Source organism: Pelodiscus sinensis, chromosome 14 (assembly GCF_049634645.1).
Source record: "Pelodiscus sinensis isolate JC-2024 chromosome 14, ASM4963464v1, whole genome shotgun sequence".
Classification (NCBI taxonomy): Eukaryota; Metazoa; Chordata; order Testudines; family Trionychidae; genus Pelodiscus; species Pelodiscus sinensis.
The window spans coordinates 36,707,771-36,734,619 of NC_134724.1; the positions used below are offsets into that span (position 1 = coordinate 36,707,771).

At 48.0% G+C, this 26,849-nt stretch overlaps 1 protein-coding gene across 8 annotated transcripts in view; it reads left to right on the top strand.

The window, feature by feature from the left end:
- The window catches only part of CSNK1G1 (casein kinase 1 gamma 1), a 171,008-nt gene that overhangs the window by 123,818 nt on the left and 20,341 nt on the right, over window positions 1-26,849 (top strand). For 5 of the 8 annotated variants that reach the window (XM_075897479.1, XM_075897484.1, XM_075897481.1 and 2 more), the window contains 5 exons: window positions 2,198-2,432; window positions 5,790-5,875; window positions 10,631-10,715; window positions 11,880-12,028; window positions 13,783-13,890. In XM_075897479.1, coding sequence (XP_075753594.1) covers window positions 2,198-2,432; window positions 5,790-5,875; window positions 10,631-10,715; window positions 11,880-12,028; window positions 13,783-13,890 — 663 coding nt within the window. Of the gene's footprint in view, window positions 1-2,197; window positions 2,433-5,789; window positions 5,876-10,630; window positions 10,716-11,879; window positions 12,029-13,782; window positions 13,891-17,221; window positions 17,578-26,849 lie in introns of those variants that run through there. The other 3 variants (XM_075897483.1, XM_075897485.1, XM_075897486.1) reach the window with 2 other exon arrangements.

Here is a 26,849-nt window from a genome sequence, read left to right on the forward strand (position 1 = left end):
CAAAAGCTGCTTATGGTAAGCACCTCCTAACCAGAACCTGCACCTGGCACCCCGCCCCTCCCTTCCCCAACCCTCTGCTCCCCTTCCAACCCTGCCCCAGGTCACAGCCAAAACTCTGTGCACCCCCACTTCTGCATCAGAACTTTTGTCCCAGGTCACACACCCCTCCCAGACTATGCACCCCCCTCCTACACTCCTCCTCCAGGTCAGGATCCTCTCGTGCACTCATAGCCATACCCCTTCCCAGCCCCCACATTGCCTCCTGTACCTTAATCCCCTACCACAAGCTCCCTTCTGCATCCAACTGCAATCCCAAACCCCACATCTCCTCCATTTATATCATGGAAAAGTGGAGCCCTTGACTTTCCAAATTCTTAGTGGCCCATCATCAAAAGTTATTGCATCACCCCGTGGCTAGTGTGTGAAGCCGGGCCGGCATGGTCAGTTGTGGAGTTGCACACCACAGGGAGAAGTGCTAGCTGTGTCCCCCAAGCTGGGCAATTAGAAAAGGCATTTCAGAAATGGGTGGGTGGGGCTTTTAAACTCAGACTGCTGACCTCAGGAGACTGACCATGGCCAGTCAGGGAGGTTGTTTCACTGGGTTGCTCTGCCAGAGCACTGACATTGGCTGGAGAGACCCTCTGAAACTGGTTGACACAAGGCACCTACCTTTATAGCATAGGCCAGGCTGAGCGCAGCCGCACTGCAAAACACTCAGGCGATAGGATTAGCTGCAGAGTACCTGCATCCCCACCTCATCCCTAGCTCAAGCGTCAGCAGCGCTTGGGCTCAAACCTGGGATCAGTGTGACGATCTAGCTCACTGTGTGCTAAACACCGTTACTCTGGTTTGAGACGTGTGTGGGGTTGGAAGTTGGGTTGAGGAACATCAGCGTTTTATGCTTCAAGCTAACTGCAGTGAAGATCAGGCATAAGGCAAAACAGCTGTTTATAGGCAGCACTTGAAATCGGAGGCCTTGCATGGAATGTGGAAGGGTAAAGGACACAGCGTTTTTCAGCTGTAGTGCTGGCAGTGGGCAGTAATAACACCTGAATTGACTGTCGGAAAGTTTTCATGCTATTTTAAATTGACAGCCAACATTAGCAACACTGAGGGTATGTCTGCACTTGCATCCTCTTTTTTGAGAGAGGGATGCAAATGACATTTGAAATTGCAAATGAAGCTGGGATTTAAATATCCTGCACTTCATTTGCATATTTGCGTTATGGCGCTATTTCGAAATAACAGATGCTGTTAAGATGTGGTTATTTCGAGAGAAAACCCTTCTCTCGAAATAACCCTTATTCCTCATACAATCCTGGCTTCATTTGCTATTTCGAATGTCTTCATTTGCATCCCTCTGTCGAAAGAGGGTGCAAGTGTAGACATACCCTAAGAAATATAATGATTTAGATAGGCATGGCAAGGCAGTTGTCTTCCTGGAACTGGCCAAGTTCCCTAGCCACCCAGAGGTCTGAGGCCATGGCCTGGATCCCCGGACACCCGGAAGGGTTGGGGTGGCAGCATGACAGCCTTGGCCTTTTGTCTGGCCAGGAAGGAGCAGGCTTCAGGGCTGTAGTTGGTCGAGGTTTGACTTCACTAGGGTAGATGGAGGAGGGTCGGGCTTGGGCAGAAGGGGCGGGGCTGGTATTTGCATTCCCTAGCTGAGCCTTCAGCCGTATACATATAAGAAATTCTTTCCCTTGAGTACTTGGTATGTTCTGAGGCAGCATATGGCATGTGGGTGGAGACTGGTGAGAGCTAGAGCAGTAAGGAAAGACGAGACAGACAGTAATTTGGATTTGGAAGTATTTTTAAAGACCTTGTACAAAAATGTTTGGCTAATTGTTTTATCCTCTATGGAATTTTTCTACTAGTCATGTTCCGTAGCTGTGCATTTAAAAACACCCCTTTGGATATTTTTACATATTTCATTCCTGCATATAAAATAATGGGAGTATAATGTGGTTATAGCAGGGGTCAAAGTCAAGACTTTTGCATGCCATTTTTAGCTATGCATCAGACCTAGGACAAGTCATGTAATCTCTGCCTCTGTTTCCCTGTCTGTATAATTCCATTCCTTATGGTGAATTGTGTTAAATGTTTGCAAAATGCTTTGAGATCAGTGGATATGGGCCCTTGGCAGCAAAATGCGATTAGTGTACTGAACATGAATGTTTGTCTCCTACTTTTGCAGATAACGCGAATGGAATATGTGCATTCCAAAAACCTCATTTATCGAGATGTCAAGCCAGAAAATTTCCTTATTGGCCGGCAAGGCAACAAAAAAGAACACGTAATTCACATCATTGACTTTGGATTGGCCAAGGAGTACATTGATCCTGAAACCAAAAAACACATACCGTACAGGGAACACAAGAGCCTAACTGGAACAGCAAGATACATGTCCATAAATACACATCTTGGCAAAGGTCTGTTTTCCTTCTGCTAACGTACTGTGCTTTGTACTCTTTTGAGCAAGAGCATCACATTTGCCTTTAGACCTTCAACTATAGATTGGCCCATGGTATTCCAGTACCAGTCAAGCCATCTCTAAGCAATTAAATATTATGTGCATTTATCATAATGGTGTGTCTCTAAATTGGGCAAGGCAAACTAGGCGAATACACAGAAGGAACAGTTCTGAACTGGCGGAAGTAGAGGTTTGAGTGTTTATTTTAAATAAACATTTAGAGCAGCAGTTCTCTTCTGTTGCATAGACTGTATATTTGTTGTTTTGCCCAGTGCCTTTCAATTCAGTAGTTGCTGATTCCGTCTGTCACTTCATGTACTGTTGGTAGAAGGAACCAACCAAGTTTTCTTCATGTTCCTAAATATTTTACATTTCCTCAATCTCACTTTACAATGTCCCATTCTTCCTGGCCCCTGCTTGAGCCTGCCATGACAAAGGAGGGTTCTCCCTTCAGCTACAGAAACTAGTGAGAATCTTGTTGGAACACTTGCCAGTTCCAAAGCTGGAGCAGCTGGCAGCATGTTTGGATTAGCTTATCTCCATTGCATGTCCCCTCCGTACAGCGGCTCAAGAAGAGCACCTTGCTGTGGTTTCCACTACAGCTAACCAAGCATCATTTGGCTTTCCCTGATTTTAATATCTTTGGAGGATAAAACTTGCTTTGTCCTAAGCGATTAAAATTTTGCTTTTCTAAACTTGAAAGCGATTGTATTTTGTATTCACTTCAGCTCTTGGGATAATGGAATATTGGAGTGGCCTCTCTGTCCCCATTTATAAGGTCAAGGCAAAAATACTCTTTCTGGAACCTTCTTGAGAAGGATTGGCCCAAACAGGCACCACTCCTCACTCTCTTCCTATTTTATATCTTCAGAAAAGGTGGGGGCAGGGAGTGTGACTAGTTCCAGTGGAGGCTGCTCTTCCGAGGAGTTAGAAAGCTGATGGTACGGATTCTTTGATCCCACAATTGGTGATGTGCAGAGACTGTTTCCAAACTCCACTAACCAGTGAATAACCTTGATTCCTATTGTTGATGAACACTACTTTGTAAATAGGCAGGATGTGAAGGGAAATTTGGGGTGATTAACTGTTGCCTTCAAAACTGTTTTTGCAGCAAGTCACTCAAGTCTCCAAAGGGGAATAGTGCTTGGTGGTTGGCTTTAAATTACTTATGACACCATGTACTTTCTGGATGGGAGGAATTTATTTTCATTGCCGCTTTTCCAGCTCACTTCCAAGGCCTTGCTTCTGAAAAAGTGTGTTCTAGTTTTGAGAAGGTGGCACTGGACTCGTCATGTCTAATGTGGAGAGCTGTACCCCTTAGTGTAGAAATATGTTTAAAAACCTGTCCTCTGTGTGTGGTAACTTGAGGGGCCTTTTGTTACAGGAAAACGTGGGTGTTGGATGGAAGCCCAGCTAGGGAAAGCTAAACCCAGCCCTGCCCCTTCTGCTCGAGGCCCCACCTCTAGACCCAAGCCCCGCCCACTCCCCGCCTGATCCTGCCTGTCCATGTGGAGAACTGGGGCTCTCATGATGCCCCTGACCTGGCCCTCCCTTGCACCCAGAGAAAGCCACACCGTCCCACCAGGGGCCCATCCTCTCCAACCCCTGCAGCCAGGCTGCTGAGCTGAGCTGGCAGCCGGGGGAGCCAGGTGGCTGCACCGCAGTTCCAACTTTCCCCAGGGCAGCCCCTGCTTTAGGCAGTCAGTAATGCAGGCAGTTTTGGGAAGGCTACACCTTCCTTTACCTACATTACTGACTGCCCATGCAGGAGGATGTAACAATTGACTCTTATAATAGGTTGGAGACATTGCAGAAAGCCACAGTATGAGAGGGGGAATTGACCCAATGAAATTTCCTCCTGCATAAAGGTGGGGAGAATGCATGAGCCCTCCCTTGATCTGCCCTCCCTCGATCCGCATTTGCCAACTTCTTCATAGTAATTTAATGCTGAGCACTGTTGTTCTAAGCAAACTGACTGGCATTTTCCCAGTCCTTTCCCAGGGTTAGAGATCCTGTTCTTTCTGATAACTATCCATATTGTAACTTATTTTCCTGGTTGAATTAAGATTTATAGGTTTCCTATGTACAGCTCTATCAGTGACATGGAGTAGTTGCCTTTTCAGCCTCTCCTCTTTGCATGCTATTTTGAGAGCAACATTTGCTATGCACTTCCCAAGGCGAGTCATGCTGTGAAAAGAACTGCTTGCTCCTCTTCATGCAAATTGCACAGCACAGAGACAGCTCTTGAAACATATTGTGTTTCTCCATGTGGGTTAGACGACTGGATTTGCTCCACTCTCCCGGTTCTGACCGTGTGAGCTGCCTGCAGGTGGAAGTAATGGCAGGCTGGTCTGTAACCTGAGCTAACTTCCATTTTGTAATTCCTGGGCAAGGCAGATTGATCCATGAACTGCATCTTAACAGAATTTAGGTTTTTTTTTCTAAAACACAATCAAGTGGAAATCAAACTTTTTGAAGCGGGGGTCTCTGAGCTTTAGTTCATTTTAAAAATACATGCATCATGTTTACCCTTATTTGCTGGCCTGAACTTTTACTCTGCTGGACAGCAGCCAGCTCATAAAGAATGCCTTTGAAAACGTGGAGTCAGGCAGCGTGGCTCACATGAAACTGTACAGGGAAAAGGCTCCATTTGTATCTGACCTTACATGGAATGCTTAGGAGAGGTGTTCTGTGTTGCATCAGTTCTCAAACTTTTCCATACATCAGCCCACATCTTAGTGGAGTATCTTGTGAACACCTCCCCTCCCATCTATGACCACACGGACAATCTTCTCACCCATTCACAATTGGGTACTAGCTTTGTGGCCACCACAGCAAATATTTGCAAGGAGAAGTAACAGGGAAGTATTTGTTTAAGCGCTGCCATGTAATGAGCTATAAAAAGAGCTGGAAAAGAGCCAGCAATTTGTACCTATCCTATCCCGTCTGTACAGATGGTCATCAAACGCTTCAGAGCACAATCACTCTTGAGACCACAGCTTGGGAATTGCTTTATTCTTGTACTATCACTACTTTAATCCTCCATTTTCATCTGATTGGCACAAGAATTGTAATCATCACTCTGGTACAAGATATTTGGCCTTTGTATAGACCAACATATTTTTCAATTTGGCATTTATTTGCCTTGGCCAATTTTAGGTGGTATTAGACAAGAGGATAATCTGAGCTGTAATAATTTTGTGTATATGGAAAGACGTGTAGAGAATATTTCATGTAGAAAGAAACCTAGTTGCTGAACCTGTTAGTGTTACTTCTGTGGCTGCAGAAATAACATGGTCTCTCTCTTACCTTTCAGAGCAAAGTCGGCGAGATGACTTGGAAGCCCTTGGTCATATGTTCATGTATTTCCTTCGAGGCAGTCTGCCCTGGCAAGGGCTCAAGGTACGTGTTAAAATGTATCACTTAGCCAATTTTAGATGGTAAAACCTTCTTACTTGGCCTTCTCTACATGAAGGTGAATGTTTTAGGGAAATTTGAGCAAAATCTTTTCCTTCTCTTTGAGATTCAGGAAGTGAGTGGGAGCACTCTTCCGGCTGTGTGTGTTTAAAACCAATCACACATAGTCATAGTAAAAACAACCAAAGATGGAAGCTTTGTGAAGATACAATTTTCGCGATGAACTAATCTCTCTGCTGTGCATGTGTGGAAAACCATTGGGATATGATTGACAGCTATGAATGTTTTGAAAGCTGCATATAGAACATGAGCACTTAAAAATTAACAATAAAATTAAAAAACAACAAATAGACTTTGTAGCACCTTAAAGAAAACAAAACATGTAGATGGTGTCATGAGCTTTTGTGAGCACAACCCGTCTGAAGTAGGTTGCGCCCATGAAAGCTCATGACACCATCTACATGTTTCGTCAATCTTTAAGGTTCTACTAGACTATTTAAGTTTTTCCTGTTACAGACTAACTCGGCTACCCCTTGAAGGTTTTAAAAATTAAGCTTACACATACAGTAAAACTCCAGTTGTCCGGCATCCAGTGGTCTGGCACTCCTGATAGTCTGGCACTATCTGGAACCCGGAAGTGCTCCAGACAGCTGGACAATTGGAGCTGCTCTGACCCGGGCTTCCCAGAGTCAGCCGCTGGTCAGTTTCAGCAGCAGCTGACTTGGGGAAACCTGGGGCAGAACAGCTGGGGTGCTGCTGGGTTGGTCCCACAGCGCCGCCCCCCCGCACCCCAGACCCTTTATAGCCCCCCCCCCTTCTGATAGTCCGGCATATCTGATAATCCAGCACCCCCTGGGTCCTAAAGGTGCCGGATTATTGTAAATTTACTGTATATGGTTACTGGCCATACCTTGCCCAATATTCTCAGACAAGCTCCCATAGACTTAATTTGAAGTTCCTAGCTAGGGATGTTAAAATTGTATCTATCCATCTATCTAATCTGTAAATTAAAAACTAAATAAAAATAAGCTTATGCTTATCGGATATTCAACTAGTCACTTATATCTCTAATGGTGGCATAGCCTTAACGTTCTGCAAACTTATTTTTCTCTTATAAACAAGAAAAGCTGCTACAGCTGAAAGACAAGAGGGGAAAATATGCTCTCCCTGTGTTGGTTTATTCCTGTTGTTGGGAAGTGCCACTTGCGTTCCTCAGAGTGGCTTGTTTATGAAGGAAAAGAGGAAGGAGGCAGAGTGTGACTACATAGAAAACACCCTCAAATAACCAGTTATCAAGTGACTTCTCTTCTGTTTTCAGTCTGTTTTCTTGGTTCACTGAATAGCATTTTGCATATAGCCACTTATAATTATTTGAGAGTCATTCAGAGAGCAACAGCAGAGAGACACGTTAAAAAGTAAGAAAACGTGACCACAAGTTGACGGAGGACTCAGACAGCTGTGGCACTGAGTCTACTTTTAATGCTTCTTTAATTTTTTTTAAAACAGATTTACTGATTGCTTTTAAACCAGTTCTATTTGGAGAAGTCACTACATCAAACATACTCAGACCCTTGTATATTCAGTCAGATCTTTGGAACAAGATAAAAATAGTAGTAAAAACAAGTGTACTATTTTTATCTTGTAAGCACGTCAGCACCCGTATGGCTTTGGGATTCTGTACTGAACAGCATAATTGTTAACTAAAAGATTCCAATTACGGGACAAAAATCTATTCTCGTTGATGCTTCTAAAATCCTGCTGCAGACAGTTGGGTTACAGGTAGTAAATGAGGGCCGTATTGTAGAAGCTTTGAGTGGAGATCTGTGAGCCAGAAAGGACCGTTCTTTGCACTTATGTTCTACTTTCAAATTGCAATGCTAGCAATTAAGAAATTATCCTGTAAACTGAGCATGTGATCGCTGTTTAGAAAGCAAATCCACTGATGCACACACATGGAACACACAATGGAGTTTCTACAGCTAATGCCTAATAGTACTTGTACATTGGCCAAACTGGACATTCTCTATGACAAGGATAAATGGACACAAGTCAGACGTCAGAAATGGTAACTCACTCACTCTTGTAGGGGAACATTTTATTCTGCCCGGGCACTCTAATCGTGGATTTAAAAGTAGCCTTTCTTCTACAAAAGAATTTCACCAGCCAATTACAGAGTGCGGAATTGGTGTTCATCTGCAAATTTGACAGTCCCTAGGCTTAAAACAGGGATGTAAAATTCTGGGTAACTGGTTAAATGTGCAGTTTGCTTCACGTTTAACCAGTTAATTGAAGAGGGCACTCCAGCCCAGCCCCAATGACCCTGGCCAGACTGGAGTGGCCCACCACCACAGGCAGAGGCCTGGGCATTCCCCCCCACCTCAGCCTGCCACGGACAGGGGCTGCTTTGAGCAACTCCTGTCTGCAGCAGGCCCCACTGGGCTGGAGTTGCCCCCTGCCCGTAGCGGGCGGGGAGCTGCTGCAGCCTTCACTGGTAAATCGGGATCAGTAAGCATCACCCTTAACCTTTCACATCCCTACCTTGAACAAAGACATTAATTGAATGTCACATTATAAAGCTAGTCTTCCCTGCCTTTAACCCCTCATTTATATCCAGCCCACTTAATTAACCTCATTAGCACCAGCGCTACACTTGACAGGTTTTTTTTTTTTGGCCGGGGGGGGGGATATTTTTTCCTTTCCCTGCAATAAAATGCTTGGTTTCTGTTATTCCTCACCAGCCATCTGAGGAAGTGGGTTTTGGCCACAAAAGCTCATGATGATACTTTTTGTTAGACTAAGGCAGTGGTCCCCAACCATTTGGGGTTGCCAGGCGCCAGGGGGCGTGGCTGCTTGCGCGCGCCCGGGGGGCCGGCGCTAGAGCTCCCCCAAGCGCCGCGCGCCCGGGGGGCCGGCGCTAGCGCTCTTTCTCCCCCCCCCCCCATGCACTGCGGGGGGTGAATCTGCGGCGCCCCCGGGGCCGGCGCTCACAGTGCGCCACGCGCCCGGGGCTGGCTCCGGCACCGCGCATGCGCCACGTGCCCGGGGCCAGGCCAGCCCTGAGCACTTGGTGGGAGCCGAGAAATGCCCCCGCGGGCACCATGGCGCCCACGGGCACCGTGTTGGGGACCACGGCTCTAAGGTGCTACAGGACTTCTCATTGTTTTTAAAGTTACAGTCTAACACAACTACCCCTCTGAGACTTTATAACTGAGTATGTTACTTCTTATTGCTTCATGGCAACCAGCTATATAGTTCACATAGTATCTGGACTGGAGTGGACAATAATTTTCGATGGGGAGGGGCACTCCAAGATTTTGGGAAATGGTCAAGGGCTGCACTTTTCTGTGGAGGGGGTGCACAGTGTGGGATGGACGTTGGGTGCAGAGGGTTTGGATGGTGACCTGAGGCAGGAGGAGCTGAGGTGCCAGAGTAGGCTGTGGCCTGGACGTGCTTATCTAGGCAGCTCACAGACAGCAGCCTGCCAGGACCTAGAAGCAGGCTCCCTGCCTGCCGCAGTCCCAAGCTGCTTAAAATGGCTGGCTGCTCCCTGTAGTTCTCTGCTTCAGGTACCAGGGAAAGGGGGAGGCTTTGGGCGCTGCCCTTGCCACCAGTAAAATCTCTCGGCTCCCATTGGTAGGCTTCCACAAAGCCTCTCCCTTCCCCAGCATCCAGAGCAGAGAGCCCTAGGGAGCAGCCACCTGCTTAAAGCAGTGTAGGGCTGCTCTATGCCTCAGGGTCATGTGGGGGGTGAAATCGGGTGGCCCGCGGGCTAGTTCAGGTAGCCTGCCAGCTGGATTGAGTGGGTTGGCAGGCCAGATTTTGCCCAACCTTGATCTAGACAGTAGACAAATGTGAAGTAAAAGACAGTTAATCTCACATAAATATAGTGTGCCCTGCTGTGCTTAGGGCAGTCCTCCCTGGAAATGCCAAGGCCGACTCAAGTTCCAACAAGGAGAGCAGATACTCCCAAGACTAGTGGGTAACACAAGTGAGACTCCCCAACTGGTCACAGTGTGCGTCTGATCCCCCCCCACACTGGCTCTCAGGAAGCAAAAAAGAAATCACACAGCTCCCTTCATTGCATTCCAGTTCTCTGGCTCCCAGTACAGTGAGCGGTTATGTAAAAAACCTCTGCCCCTGTGTACAAACTGTCCTTCTGACCCCAAAGGGTCAACCTCCTTACCAGGTCAGCACAGGTTTGGATTTTACCCACCATACGGCACTGGCAGCCAATAAGTTACTCCAGACATGAAGACAAAATGGAGAAGATGCGGCTGCCCTTTTGTAGTCTTTTGCATGCACCTTATTTCCTCTGTTCCAAACACCAGCTGCACAGCACATGGCTTGGAAGTTTTAAGCGATGTCCATACCAGGAAGGTTTGCCAACAAGCACTGCTAACATGCAAAAGTCACCAAAAGTGACAACAGGTCAAACTGTGTTTCTACCTCCCATTGTCAACAGTTCATGGCCACATTGCACACACCCTGTTGGCAGCAAGATCAGAACAGTGTGGGTGAGCATCCCACATGCAGTGTTGTGGGAAGGTAGAGCTCATTGCAAGTGAATTGTATGGTCGCCACTTCATAGTTGTCACCCAAGTGCAGTTTAGAGAAGAAGTCCTTCTATCCTGCTATAAGCAAGACAGTCTATAAAGCACCTTGACTTCACTGTCACAATGAGATCAGTTATCCTGCTGATTTTCTGTCTCTGTATTTATGCTTCATCTTTATACCCTACAGGCTGACACCTTAAAAGAGAGATACCAGAAGATTGGGGACACGAAGAGAAATACTCCAGTTGAAGTTCTCTGTGAGAACTTCCCAGGTAAGGCCCAAATGGAATTATTACACCACTTGGAGTTTGTCTACACTGACACATTTTGTTGCCAAAAACAGCCTTTCGGCAACCAAACGGTGAGAGCATTTACACTGCAGTGCAACTTTTGTTGCCAAAACTGTATTTTTTCCCAACAAAAAACTTCTACCCCTGCAAGAGACTTTTCTCTTTACCCCTCCCTTTTTTGTTGACAAAGAACCAGTTTGGACTCTGCTGGTATTTTTGTTGAGGGAACAGGCTTCCGCCAGCATCCCACAAGACCTGCCCTGATGGCTTTGTTCAGTGTTTTGTGATCTCTGGTGCCCTGCAGGCATGCACCCCTCCCCTTTCAAAGCTGAGTGTCTGATAGCTGAGTGAGCCTCTCTGCTTGGGGAACAATGAAAGAGCAACACATTAGAATGTTTCTGTTCTGCCCTGCTATAAGGATGTTAAGTATCGGATAACTGAGTAATCAAATAGTCGATGCATTGTGCATCAACTATTCGATTAGTGAATAGGGCGCCTCCACCTTTGAAGTATAGCACTTAAAAGGTGAAAGTGACATGTGGAGCCCAGGGTCAGTGGGGAATCCCCAGCTGATCCCAGGCTCCCCGCGGTGCTACCATTTTGAAACGCTGCGAAGAGCCTGGTGCCAGGCTTCCCACAGTGTTTCAAAGCAGCAGCACCGCTAGGAGTCCGGGTTCCCCAAGTGACCCTAGGCTCCACACAGCATTTCCACCTTTGAACTGTAGCAGCAGCCCTAGGGTTGTTGCTACACTTCAAAGGTGGAGGTGCCCTATTAACTAACTGAATAGTCGATGCAAAATGCATTGACTATTTGATTAGTCAGTTACCCGGCGGTACTTAACATACTTAATGTGAACTTCATCCACTTCTGTCAAACTCCCTCTAAGTATTAGCCATTCTTTGAAAGATGCACCTCCTCTTGTAATAACCACTTGCCATACCGCTTAAAACTGGAAGGCCAAGTTTGCCCAGTTGTCATCTTGGAGAATTGCAAAGACTAGGGCCCCCCAGTTGTATCGCTCTCATGCTATAGGGACTTGTAATCTGTACAGAGATGACATGAGCAGCAGGGGGCTGCTCTGGGTTTAGTCTGGGCAGAAGTATTGATACTCCTTATTTAATTTGGTCCTTGCCTTTTTGCAACAGAAGAGATGGCCACGTACCTTCGTTATGTCCGGCGATTAGACTTCTTTGAGAGACCAGACTACGATTACCTACGAACCATCTTCACAGAACTCTTTGAAAAAAAAGGTTATACCTTTGATTATGCCTACGACTGGGTTGGCAGGCCACTGGTAAGTTTGCTTGGCAAAGCAAGCACCCTCCTTCCAGAAACAAGCCTCCTAGTCTCTCATGGCTGCTCTTCCAGCTGTGTGGGCACGTAAGACTTTCTGTTTTGGTTCAGTACAATGCAGGCTCTCTTTAAAACCCTTCACCATTGCATGACACGAGGCTCTCCTTCACTGAGCAGGCAACCCAACTGGAGTGTCCCATATAGCAGTGCACTGGCAGGGCAGGCCAATTGCAAAGCACATTCATGTGCTTGTTAAACGTAGCTACAAAGGGGGGGAGGTGCTGCAGTGACACTTCCTCACACTTCGTACACAAGATCATAGGAATAATTGCTGTACCTTACGTTGTTGGGCAGATTTGCTTTTAAATTGAGTGTTACCAGCTGACCCCTCCATGCTCTTGTCAGGCTTGGATTTTCCTAGGGTTCCATCCCTCAGGTCTTTCTGTTTCAGGACCAAGGCTCTTGCATTCAGCATGGATTGGTAATGAGCCACACCTGCCCCAGGAATTGGGAAGTTTCTGCTTTCTGGCATGCTCCAACACTTAACAGGCTGCAAGGAGACCTACCCCCATTACAGCATGATTAGAAGTCTGGGCTTTTAGATATAGAACCTCTTGCATGTGGATAGTTTCATCAAATTTGGTTTTGTCACAAGAAATAATCCCTCCCGTCACAATGGGTTGGGGATTTTAAAAAGGGCAACTCCCAATATCCATGCATTTTCCGATTGCTCTTCTCACCGTGGGGAAGGCAATCGGGAAAGGGTAAATGCAGAATGCTGATGTTTCGGACTTTCTAACTCCTTAGCTTCCAGCCTCTCCTTGTCTGTGCGTGCTGTCTGTCACCGTGTTCATCAGCTTGTAGCAGAAGCTTAGTGCCCTGGTCCGCCATCACCACACGGAACACGCTAACTACATTCCTGACTTGTTTGTAAATTTTGGGACCACCTGTCAGGGGAGGGGGAGGAAAGCTTGGCCAAGAGCCCTGCTGATGCGTGTTGGAGAACTGATAAAGCACATCTGAAAGAAGCCATGCATTGATGGCTCGTGCAAAGGGCAGTTTGTTTCAAGGAGGTGAATTACTATGTATTTAGGCCGTTCTGCTTTTCTGGTTTTTACATCGACGTAAATATACAGTGTTTCCTCTGTTGGCTTATTTCACACAATAACCTTTTAAAAGGAAATCATTCTACTTATCAGTCTTGTTTCTCTTCACTGATGTTTCATTTCAGAGTCAGTGGGCAAAAAGCCATTTTAAGCCAAGCTTCCTATCCTTCCTTGAACAATTCACCATTGGTTGCTATGGAGATCATGAATTTACAAGCTAGGATTATGATTTAGGTGGGAACTGAGCAGATGAAGCCTTGATTAACACATCCTGTTCCTAAAGTAGGAAACCTGAGAGGAGGAAAACTATGCATAAAACTCTCCCTATTTGCAACTGTAATTAACCCAACTTAAACCACATCATGGAGTTGGATACCTTTATAAATGTGTATAATGATAGCATTGCTTTTCAATTGACCATGAGATGTTAGTGGCTGTAAATGTCCAGCAAGCTCCTGAGTCCCAAAGAGACTTTATAGCATCTGCTGTGGTTTTTATTGTTTGTTCAAACAATTTAGGCCTATATTTTCCCAGCTCTTTCACGTTGAGGAAGAGTTTACACAGTAGTAGAGCTTCTGCATGCAGTGGTATGGGAATGGAGCCTAAGAAAGGCACTGGTTCAATGTGCAATGCATGTTTTCTTTTCCAGCCTACTCCAGTGGGGTCCATTCATGTAGATTCTGGGGCATCTGCAATAACAAGAGACAGCCATGCACATAGGGATCGACCGTCACAGCAACATGCTCTTCGAAATCCGGTGAGTTCTTTACAATGTCTTTGCTTTAGCATATGTCTGTAATACCTCCCCCGGCCCGTTTATGCAGAGGGAAATTGAAGTAAAATCTCTGGAGAATTCCTTTTCTTAAGGGCATTTAATGTGCATTAAGTGAAAGGTTAGAACATGCCCCCAAAATAGGTGTGTTATTGCATCCTCCATCCACGTGTGGGATGTTCGGAGACCACTGATGTTGGCACTTAGCTCACTTCTAGCAAGTACGTTTCCTCTGACTTCAGGAAGGTTATAGTTTCAACTGAATTTTATTTTCTGTAAGTGAGAAACTGTGGAAATGCTGTTTATCACAACAGAATTGAGGAGGCATGTGGCATAGGTGTGTGAATTTAAATTTCTACAATTTCAAGTGCATCATTTTTCTTCTAGTTTGCGTTTTTAATTTGTTTTACACTAGAAGGTCCTGGGCCCTGTTCCCAAGTTTAAGGATGTGAAGTTCTCCAGTTTTTTCCTTTGTCTCTCTCATATTTCATTGTGGTTGAGAATTTGGCTCGTCCATGGTTTTGCAGAACAGATCCGAATTTCGGCAGATCACAGGAAGTGATAGTTCTTTGCTAGAGCTGTTAGTACCCCAGTGAGTGGTCTCGGGTCCCTGGGTGCTTTTTTCCCCCTTAGGGCTGCAGGTGTCTGGTTTTCAGCCAGAACGCTCGGTTGAAAAGGGACCCTGGCAGCATCAGTTAGCTGCTGACTGGGCCATTAACATTTGATAGGCTCCCTACCTGGCTCTGCACAGCTCCCTGGAAGTGGCATCGTGTCCCTCCCATCCTAGGAAGAGGGGTGGCCAAGAGGACTCTGCACTGCCCCCGCCATGCATGACTGCTCCCCTTGGGGGGAACAGCGGTCAGTGGGAGCCACAGGGGCTGTGGCTGCGGGAAGGGACACCACAGCAGTGGGCAGAGCTGCCTGGCTGTGCTTCTGCCTAGGAACCAAGGGATATGCCACTACTTGTGGGGAGCTGCCCAAGAGCCCAGTGCTCCCACTCCCCTGCCCCAGGTCCTCTCCCACATCCTGACCCCACTCTCACACCCCACCTTCAGCCCTGAGACCCTTATGTACACAAACTTCCTCCCAGAGTCCCCCTCCTGAACTCTCTCCTGTGCTCCAACCCCCTCCCCCAGCTTGGAAATCACTTGCATACCCTGAACTCCTCATTCAGAGCCCGCATCCCCAGCCCAGAGCCCATACCTCCTTCACCTGCAGCCCCCCACACACTCCACACCTTTGGCCCCACCTGAGAGCCTGCACCCTCCGCCAATGCCCTCGCCTCTTCCCAGATGCCAACCCCCTGCTTCAGTCTGGTGAAAATGAGCAAGTCAAGGAGGGTGAGGAGAGCAAGCAACAGAGGGGCGGGGATGGCATGAGTGGAGGTGGAGCTTCACAAGAGTTTGGGGCAAAGGCTGGGAAGAGTAGTGGGTTTTGTGCAACTAGAAAGTTTGTAAACCTACCCCACCAGTAGGCTGCTTTTAAGTCCCTGCAAACACGGACCGAGGTCTTCAAGTTATCGGCCATTCCATGCTGACTCTGTTGCTGGTGGCACTAGTCAGGTCTAGGCTCAGCTTTTCTTCTTTCATGCAGCTATCTTCTGAGAGGAAGAACAACAAATGTAGACCAGAAATGCTCCAGAGCTGTAGGTTAGCCATAAAACAGGAATGTGTTTCCCTCCTGAGAAGTGGGGCTCCTTGGCAGCTGGCTTTTTAAATTACTGCATATGAGCATTGTGTATTTTTTGAGTGCTTATTAGTGCAGCTTGCTGTGCACTCGGCTCCATAGTAACCTGCTTTAAAACATTAGTTACTGGATGCGCTGTATCCCCTTTATGCTGGGGTAATCTGGTGGGGGGGGGGGGCAGCTTCCGGAGATACCCAAAGTATCTCCTGTTTACTTTCCATTGCCCGGAAGACATTCTGGGCTTAGCTTTCAGGCACATTAAAGCACATATTTCTAATGCAGAACACATCTTCCATGTCCTAAGAATGACACTTGAGGGGACTTATTCCCTGTTCGTGTCTGTTTCTCCCCTAAATAAAGCCTGCTAGCGTATGGCACAGTGGTACCCCTAATTCCTGCATAATGCTGACAATCAACAGCCCCTCTCTCAAGATGTTGCCATGTTAGCTGTGTGTGCTGGAGATAGCTCAGCATTAAAAGTCTGCTTTGGAATTGGTCTTGGACAAACGTAACCGTTCCTCCGCCAAGGGATGGGCCTTTTGAATGCGGCGCAAATGATTTCTTTTCAAAGGTCACTAACAGGGACTTGAAGGGGCAGTGGAGTTGAGGCAGGTGTGTTTGGGTGGAGACAACCCTCAACTCCCAGGGTGACTTTTTTATTTTTACTCCCTGCATGTGAGTGTGAATCTCTTACCAGCTATGGGCACCAAAGCCAGGCAGTGCGCCATAGCACCTATTTCGACAGCTGCGCTTACAGGGCGTGTTCTCCAGCAAGGCTGACCTGCTCTGTGAACTGGGCAGTGGCAAGAGGATGGTCAGAGTTGAGAGGAAGTCGTCCTCCAGTTCCATGTACGTCACCCTTGCCAGACAACATTGGGCTCAGGCAGTGAAACTTAAGGCTACTCCGGAGCTGGTTCCTGGTGCGCTGTGCTGCAGAGCCATCAACCAGTGGTCTGCCCCTCCTGGTCTCTTCTAGAGAGCTTTTTGTGAACCAGCAGACTTTAAGCCCTGAGGCAGGGTGTTTCCCCCTCAATGCTAACAATAGGGGGTAAGCGACCTCCTTGGGTCCACTGAACTCTAGTAAACGGTGCTGCTCTTTGGCCTGGCTCGTCTCTGTCCACTTCTCTAATCTGCAGGCCTGCGTGGTTCTAACAGTGCTGGTTCTAAATGTGCCTTTCATTTAGGGCAAGGACATTGTTCTCAAAGAAAGTAGTTGCATGTTTTGGGCTGGTACTCCTGCAGCAAGTGACAGTGAAGCCTGACAGGAGACAGTGGGGGTGGAGGGGGGAAGGGATTTAATCAAAGGGAGGGCCTGAAGAGACTTAAGATCTGGATTTGTAGACTTCAGGCCATTCAGTGCTTGGCTATGGTATCCTAAAGGAAAGTGCCTCCCTCCCCTGTCATCCTGCCCCAGGCAAGGAATAGGAACATCTGTCTCCTACTGCTACAAGAGAGAAGGCTGAACCGAACCTCTGGCCAGGAAGGTGCCCTTGATAGTGACTACCGCTAGGTGGCAGTTAAAACAAGCCAGCCGCAGACCTAATTGTCCTGGGTGATTTTTTTAAAAGGCAGGTGCTGTAGCTTGGAAACCAGAAGCCTGATTAACACTCCATTCTGCTTCCTTTTGCAGACTCCACTTAGCTCCCAACGAGGTTCAGGATTTGCTAGTTGAAGGGCGGACAAGTTTGCTCAAAGATAACTTGGCTCCTTTTTTCCTGTGTGTAGCTGCCTAACGTTCAGACTCCCACCCAATTTGAACAGTGCCATTTGGCCTGTGTGGCTGTGCTCCTCTTCTAGCCAGCATAGGGCTCCCCTTCTACATCGTGAAGAGTCATGTTCTGAGGGGGTAGGGATGGGGTGGGGAGGCAGGAAACTTTGCCATCTTTGATTAGCTATCTTGAGTTCATTGCTGATAGCTTCTAGCTTACCTGTATTAAACCATACAGCCCTTCATTCTCCCCCCAAATTAAAGCTTGCTAACTTTGATACATTTGCATTTTCCGTTTCTTTTGTTCACTAAACCTGCTCTCCGTCCGGCTCAACAGTTAAGAATGCTTCTTCTGTTTCCCGCTTCCTTTAAAGTTTGGTTGAAATTTTACACACTAGCATAGAGGTAGATGGTGTCCGTAGTTACCGCTTTGGAGCGGTCAGTAGAATCACAAATAGTCCTATCCACGATGAGCTTCAGAGGTCTCGAAAGAGAGCTCTGCTCATGTGTCCTGGGTCTGAGCAACAGCACAGCTCTGTCTGTCGCATCCCACTGCTCCCCCTGCTCAGCCAGTCTTGGAGTAGGCACGTTGACCACTTATGCCACGATGGCGATTAGCCACCACAAGGGATGCATGGCTGCGTTCTCATGAATATGTTGGCGGCATTGTGCCGCAAATATGGAATGAACACTCAGGAACAAAGAGCTATCCCAGACCTTGCCAGCTTTCACTCCAAGCACGAGGTGCCCTTCTTTGCCCTGCCTGCTGAGGTGCATGCAGAGTAGCATGTAATTAAAATCTAAACCCCTTCCCTAAGCACACAGCCCTCCACCTGGGAGGAGGTTGAGGCAGACAGCCAATGTGAGAGGTCGATCATGCCATTTCATGAGCTGCTGGACGGCACTCAGATACTGTGGTGATGAGGTTGCTCTAAGAGTCTGTCTGGAATAGAACAGACGTGGATGAATGTAAAGTGCCTTCAGCCCCCAAGAAGTGCGCCAGCAGTGTAACCATACGCACCCCAGCATGGCTCATTCCCTCTAGCTATTGTTTTAAATCAAGGCCATTTCAACTATTCATATGTAACTTCTAGACTCTGCCTTTCTGCAAGTTCCAGCACCCGTCCTGTGGTAGACATCTTAATGGATGCTCCACAGGGACCTCTCTTTGCTTTGTGAAAATCGCCTCTTTCCCCTGGTGGAGGAGGCTGCGCTGCGCTGGGCGTCAGGAGCCCCTGGCTGGTTCCTCACTAAGTGAGAAGTGTCCTTGTGGAAAATGGGCCATGTTATGGCTGGGCTGCTGGATAGCGCCTCAGGTCTGACTTAGAATCATAGAACCATAGGGCTGGAAGAGACCTCAGGAGTCATCAAGTCCAGCCCCCTGCCAAGACCAATCCTACCTAAATCAACGCAGCCAGGGTTTTGTCCAGCTGAGACTTAAACACCTCTAGGGATGGAGACTCTACTACTTCCCTAGGGAACCCATTCCAGTGCTTCACCACCCTCCTAGTGAAATAGTTTTTCCTAATATCCAACCTGGACCTCTCCCACCGCAACTTGAGACCATTGCTCCTTGTTCTGCCATCCGTCACTACTAAGAACAGCCTCTCTCCAGCCTCTTTGGAACCTCCCTTCAGGAAGTTGAAGGCTGCTATCAGATCCCCCCCCTCACTCTTCGCTTTTGCAGACTAAACAAATCCAAATCCCTCAGTCTCTACTCGTAGATCATATGCTCCAACCCCCTAATCATTTTGGTTGCCCTCCGCTGGACCCTCTCCAACGTGTCCACATCCTTTCTATAGTGGGGGGGCTCAGAACGGCATACAATATTCCAGATGTGGCCTCACCAGAGCCAAATAAAGGGGAATAATCACTTCTCTGGATCCACTGGAAGTGCTCCTCCTAATGCAACCTAATATGCCATTAGCTGTCTTGGCTACAAGGGCACACTGTTGACTCATGTCCAGCTTCTCATTCACTGTAATCCCCAGGTCCCTTTCTGCTGAACTGCTACTTAGCCATTCAGTCCTCAGCCTGAAACAATGCTTGGGATTCTTATCTCCCAAGTGCAGGACTCTACACTTGTCCTTGTTGAACCTCCATCAGATTTTTGTCCCAATCCTCTAATCTGTCCAGGTCACTCTGGACCCTATCCCTGCCCTCCAGCGTATCTACCTCTTCCCCCTACCTTAGTGTCATCTGCAAACTTGCTGAGGGTGCAATCCATCCCCTCATCCAGGTTATTCATAAAGATGTTGAACAAAACCGATCCTTAGGGCACACACCGCTAGAAACCGACTGCCAACCTGACATCGAGCCATTGATCACTACCCATTGGGCCCAACAGTCTAGCCAGCTTTCTCTCCATCTTACAGTCCATTTATCCAATCCATACTCCCTTAACTTGCTGGCCAGAATATTGAGAGACAGTATCAAAAGCTTTGCTGAAGTCAAGGTATATCACATTCACTGACTTTCCCATATCCACAGAGCCAGTTATCTCGTCATAGAAGCTAATCAGATTGGTCAGGCATGATTTCGTGAATCCATGCTGACTATTCCTGATCACTTTTCCCTCTTCCAAGTGCTTCAAAATGGATTCCTTGAGGATCCCCTCCATGACTTTTCCGGGGACTGAGGTAAAGCTGACCGGTCTGCAATTCCCTGGATTGTCGTTCTTCCCTTTTTTTAAAGCTGGGCACTACATTTACCTCTTTCCAATCATCTGGGATCTCTCCCGATCTCCACGACTTTTCAAAGTTAATGGCCAAAGGCTCCGCAATGACACTTGCCAACTCCTGCAGTACCCTCGGATGCATTAAATCTGGGCCCATGAATTTGTGTATGTTTAGCTTTTCTAAATAGTTCCTAACCTGTTCTTTCCCCACCAAGGGCTGTCCACCTCCTTCCCATATTACGTTGCCTAGTGCATTTATCTGGGAGCTGACCTTATCCGTGAAGACAGAGGCAAAGAAAGCATTGAGTACCTCAGCTTTTCCCACATCATCTGTCACTAGGTTACCTCCCTCATCCAGTAAGGGCCCCACACCCTCTCCGATCACCCTCTTCTTGCTAACATGCCTGTAGAAACCTTTCTTGTTCCCCTTCATATCCCTTGCCAGATGCAATTCCAATTGCACTTTTGCCTTCCTGATAACTCCCCTGCATTCTCAAGCAATATATTTATACTCCTCCCTAGTCATCAGTCCAAGTTTCCACTTCGTGAAAGCTTCCTTTTTGTGTTTAAGCTCACCATGGATGTCCCTGGTAAGCCAATCTGGTAGCCTATCATAGTTGCTTTTCATGCTGTGCATCAGGATGGTTTCTTCCTGTGCCTTTTAATAAGCTTTCTTGAAAATACTACCAGCTCTCCTGAACTCCTTTCTTCTTCATGTTAGCATCTCAGGGAATCCTACCCATCAATTCTCTGAGGGAGTCAGTCTGCTCTTCTGAAGTCCAGGGTGTGTATTTTGCTACTCTCCTTTATTCCTTTGGTCAGGATCCTGAAATCTACCATCTCATGATCACTGCTTCCCAAGTTGTCACCCACCTCTACTTCCTTTACTAGTTCCTCCCTGTTTGTGAGCAGCAGGTCAAGCTGTGCATGGCCCCTGGTCGGTTCCTTCAGCACTTGTACCAAGAAGTTATCCCCAACATTCTCCAAAAACTTCCTGGATTGTCTGTGTACTGCTGTATTGGTCTCCCAACAGATGTCAGGGTGATTAAAGTTGCACATGAGAACCAGGGCCTGCGATCTGGAAGCTTCTCTCAGTTGTCCAAAGAAAGCTTCGTCTACCTCATCCACCTGATCCGGTGGTCTGTAGGGTCTGTAGCAGACACCAACCATAACATCACCCCTGTTGCTTCCACCTCTGAATTTAACCCCTAGACTCTCCTCCAAGTACTGGAGCTCCGAGCAATCATACTGCTTTCTTACATACAATGCAACAACTCCTCCTTTTCTCCTCCGCCTGTTCTTCCTGAACAGTTTATACCCTTCCATGACAGTGCTCCGGTCATGCAAGTCATCCCACCAAGTCTGTTATTCCGATCAAATCATATTTCTTCGACTGGGGCTAATTCTTCCTGTTTTTCCCAGGCTTCTTGCATTGGTGTACAAATACCTTAGATAACCAGTTGATCGCCCTGCCTTTTCCATCCAAATCAGGGGTTCTCCTTTGTTGCTCGTTCCTCCTTGTGATTCTTCCTGGTGTCCGACTTCCTTGCTTACCTCAGTGCTTTGGTCACCGTCCTCCAATGAACCTAGGTTAAAGCCCTCCTCACTAGGTTTGCAAGCTTGCCTGCGAAGATGCTCTTTTCTCTCTTGGTTAGATGGATCCCATCTCTTCCTAATAATCCTTGTGCCTGGAACAGAGTCCCACGGTCAAAGAAACCAAATCCCTCTCTGCGACACCACCTGCGCAACCTCGCATTTACTTCCTCAATTTGACGATCCCTACCTGGACCTTTCTTTCAACCGGAAGGATGGACGAGACCCCCACTTGCGCTTCAAATTCCTTGAAGGGAGGTTTCTTGTCATAAAAGGCAGCAGCGCCAGGAAAATGAGCCTCTCTCCACAGCAGATGGCTGCCTCTGGCTCCCGCAGGGGAGAGAATGCTAATTTAAAGCAAGAATGTGGCTTTTGAATTGCACCATCCTTTTAACACCATAGGGTCTGAGTGAGGGCAGATGAGTCTCGTCCACAGGGAGATGCAGTTTCAGGTACATCATGTCAGGGATGGTACTTGGTCCTGCTGTGAAGGCAGGGGACTGGACTTGATGATCTTTCAAGGTCCCTTCCAGTTCTAGGAGATAGGCAATCTCCATTAATTTATGTGAGTTTTGGCCTTGCACCAGGGAGATCAGGTGACATCACCACTTGTCAGTCTCCTAATCACTGCTTTCTTTCTAGCTGTGAGGGCAACCTGCATCTGCCTGTCTGCTTCTCTCACAAACACCACTGGGCCTTTTCCCAGGCCACTTTCTGTTTGGGAACTACTCCGCCAGGCTTTCTAGAGCCCTTTAATCCTTTCAAACCTGCCTCTGTCATGATGCCTACAGGGGCAGGAGTCTGGCCTTGATTGGGCAAGAAGCGAGCCAAAATGTTTGGTTTGTCACTCTGATCATGTTCCTTCACCTTCCCTTGCCAGTTTGCCTGAACCAACAAGTAACAGTGTAGTCCTTGATTACATCTCTAGGTGCGATCGTAATGCCAGTAATATCCAAAAAAGCCTTGCTGGACAAGCAGGAAGGGGTTGCGAGTGGTTTGGAGGATAGGTCTGGAATTCAGAATGATCTGCACAACCTGGAGAAATGGTCTGAAGTAAACACTATTCAGTTCAATAAGGACAAATGCAAAATATGCCACTTAAGAAGGAAAAGCCAGTTGCGCACACACCAACTGGGAAATAGCTGCCAAGGAAGGAATACTGGGGAAAACGATCTGGGAGTCCTAATGGACCACAACCTGAATGAGTCAGCAGTGTATACCGTTGCCAAAAAAGCAAACTGGATTCTAGGCTGTGTTAGCAGGGGTGCTGTGAGCAAGACACAAGAAGTCATCCTTCTGCTCCACTCTGCTGACTAGGTCTCAAATGGAGTGCAGGCTGAACCTGGTCTGGCAACATCTGTGGGTCAGATGTTCCTGGTGGAGGGCTGGTGGCTAAGAGCCCATGGGACTGTCAGGTCAGTGGGCCAGGAGCATAGCTCCCACAGCTGGACTGCCCAGTACTCTGCAGCTGGGTGTGCCACAGTGGGGCTGCCTGGAGGGCAGGCAAGGGGGTGGTGGAATCAGCAGAGCGGGGGGGGGGGGGGGGAGCCAGGCCAGGGCTGAGGGGCTGGTAGCCAGGGGGCCAGATATGACTTCCCCTGGTCTGGAAAAATCCCTGATTCAGGACCAGTCAGGTCCCAAGGGTGCTGAACCAGGGAGATCCTATTTGTATTATATCCAGTCCTGGGTGTCACATTTCAGGAAAGACATGGACAAGTGTGTGTGTGGGGGGGGGGGGGTTCCAGAGAAAAGAAACAAAAAAATATTTAAATGTCTATAAAACATATGAGGGATGATTGGGAAAAAAAAGAGTTTGTTTAGACTGGAAAAGAGAAGACTGAAAGGGCTCTCGATAACCATTTTCAGGTACCTAAAAGCTTGTTCCAAAAATCAGGAGAAACTTCTCTTAATCTCTAAGACTAGGACAAGATCTAATGGGCTTAAATTGCAGCGAGGGAGGTTTAGGTTGGGCATTAGGGAAAACTTTGACTAGGTTATTTTCTAAGTGAAATCTGTTCTCAGAGGTGCCAGGATCTGCCTCATAATGATTGGTGTCAGGATAGTTATCCTCCCCAAAAGCATTTTGTGCCACAGAAAATTACGTTTACAGCAGAGCCTGTTTTGACAAAGTATAATTATTACAGAGAATTCATTTTAGCCCATGATTAGCCAAGCCATAGATGAGTGGTGGTGTTCTTTGCTTCCCTTCAGGTTAATTGACTGACTGACATGCAGTTGTGCTCTCAGGTATCAATGATTTGCTTTTGGGAACACAGGATCAATGTTATTTTTTTTCCATTGTAAAACAGAAATGAATTGCTGGGACAAGTTCTGTCCTCAGATACACGTGCCCATCGAGAGGAGTTGGTGGGAGCCATGTGGCTGTTTCAGAGGCTGTAAGATTGAATGTATGTGCTAACATGCAACCTTCCTAAATCATGTAGAACTAAGCTGAGCTCTCTGGTTCTAGCTCTGCATCAGGCCGTTCTTCCTAGAAAAGTACCAACTCGCAGGTAGGCTGGCTGGGGCAAGACTCAACAGAGCTAAATGATTAGAGCTGTGTCCAGCCAGTTGAGAAGCAGGAGCCATTATCGTGGTTGCTGCTACAGCAAACTAGCCACATTCAACCAGCCAAATAGGCACCTGTGACTAGTGGCTAGCGCGTTGGACACCACAGTGTTAGGGATGCTGAGGAGTCCATGCTCTGTCCTGAAGAGAGCTGCTTTGGCCTGGGAGTATATAAAAGCATCAGAAAGCCACTTACCCAGTTAAGCCATATCTGTCATTTTGAGCCAGGGCTTATCAGAGCTTCTGACAGCCGTTGTTTGGCTTTGTCCCCTTCCATCACTAAACATCATGAGGGCTAAAGCTCCAAGCTTGTCTGGAGTATGGAACTTACTGTAGGCTCTGCCATGTCCCAGCAGCATGGGACCTGAACCCCTGTTGCCATGTCAATTAATGCCTGAGTTACTGCTCTGCGTGCTGCCTTTGGGTCTACTCGTTTTTCATCTTCACTGGGTGCTAGTGCATTTGCTTGTGTCTGAGTTTCTACGGTGCCATCCCGTGTGTACAATTGGAGTGCCTCACACCCAGCAATGGATTTTATCCTTAACAGCTAGCAGCCAAAGGCATAATGTGATCCCATAGCTAGTCATCAGCGTGAGACCAGTTCAGGGTGAAAACAAGCATGCTGCTGGGTGCACCACTTCTGACTGCAGAGGTGTTTCTGCTGGCAGTTGGTAGGCAGCTGCCAAGCTTGCTGCTTGTGCTCCCGGAGACCTCTGGCTGCTGCCCGGTCAGCGTGATGCTTGGCAGCAATTCCTCTGTTGGCGCTGTGCAGCTGGCTGTGCGTTCCCGTGGTCTGCAAGTGCCCAGCATGATGAAGCCTCGATCCCCCGACTGACACGTCTGCAATATAAATAGCTAGAGCCAGGGGCAGCTGCGAGGGGAGAAGAGGAGATGCCCCCTGCAGCATGAAGCAAAATACATGTGCGGGGGGTGGGGGGAAATCCCAAAGAAACAGGCTGGGGGAAGGGAACAGGCAGGAAAGGGTGTCAGGCAGTGGAGAGGGACAGAGATGAGGAGTGATAACAGTAAGTGCTGTGGCAGCTGGGGGTATTCTCAGTTCTGTTCCGGGGAGACCCCTGTTGAAACAGTTAGGCATCATTGCCATGCGTATGTTGGACTGGCGTTCCAGTCGTACAGGTTGTGACCTTCCGCCCTGAGAGGTGGGGGTGGGAGAGGCCTGCCTTCCCCAGACTTTCTGCTGGGAGCTTCATAAAGGGGAACATCTGAGGGCGGGCCTGTGCTGCCCATACAAACCCGCACAGGTGAGTCAGGCTTTTGGGACGCAGGGCTGGAAAGAGTGGTGTATGTATGCAGGCTTGGGCTAGCTCCTGAGCTTGGCGATGCTGCCCCCTTGCCTGCCAGAGGTCAGATCCAGGCTCTGGGAGGGGCCGGCATGGGGGTCTCTATGCGGTGTAGACATCCCGTCAGTGCACCACAGTGTTTTGAAAATGCGAACACTCCTGGCCCAGAAGTACTGTGAGCCCAAGGGGTGGCTCCTCGGTACCTGTCTTCATCGGCAACGTATTGCCACTTATCTAGGCAACCGCCAATAATCCATCTGCACGTAAGGGAAAAGGCCCACACGGCGTGCATCTTTACCCGCCAAGGGCATTGCCCTGGGAAGTGGCGGCTCACCAGACTCTCTTCTGCCAGTAAATCTGTAATCGGAACGTTAACGTTTTCTGGACCTGGGAGTAAAATATCCTCTTCAGCCAATTCTTCTGGCACGAGCCTTCTTGTTTTACCCCATACTAGAGAACATAACCCCTAAGGCCTGGGGAAGCAAATTTCTAACAGCTGCATTGTCCAAAACCAAACTCTACGGTGATATCTATCTGGTCGCCTCACAACAGAATCTGACAGTGTTTCCAACCAGACCTCCTGGGTCTGAATTGTGAACCCAGACTAGCCAATCGGTGGCTTTCCTAAAGGTCTTTCCCATGGGCTGTGAGTGAATGCCTGGCTTCAGGGTGCAAGCCCAAGCCCACCCCTTCAGCGCCCACTAGAGCCCGGACCCCATCATGGACCTTGGCCCCTGCCTTGTACCCCAGCTACCCCATTATGGCTGCTGGCTGGTGCTGGGCAGCTGCGTGACCCCATCTTCCTTGGAGCAGCCAGGCAGCCACGCTCCAACCGTGGCCCCAACCTTCCCCTGAGCCAGGCATTCATGTGGCCCCAGCCTCCTTGCATGGCTGAAGTATGGGCAAGGCCGCCCCTGTCCTTTTAGGAAGGCAGCGTCTTCCCTTGCCTACATGACTCACGGCCCGTGGTCTTCCCTTCTGCTCCTGCTCCAGGCAGCAGCAGTCTCAGCTGCGAGTCATGGGTTTCTGAATTTCCAGACTGTTTCAGGATCACACTGAGCTCATTTGTCTTCTGAATTAGTGCTGGTTCTCCTGCATCTTCCACGCACCTTCCTCATTCACCTTGGCTTTTCATTTGGAAAGTTGTGCTTCGTTGGCTATATGCTGTGGGAACTGGCAAACTCCAGCCTCAGACATCTGTTAACCTCACCTCAGCTCTCTGCTCCGGACTTTGCTTCCGCATCTTTGCGGGCAACCGTATTGATCACATTTCATGAAAATGTTCATGAAAATGTAGTGTTTTTGTGTGATGTATAGCCAACAACCTCACTGCTTCAGGTGCACGCAGCCAGGGCACTACTACTGGCACAGACCCAACACAAGTTTAGAAAGTCTGGAGCCTTGTTTGGTT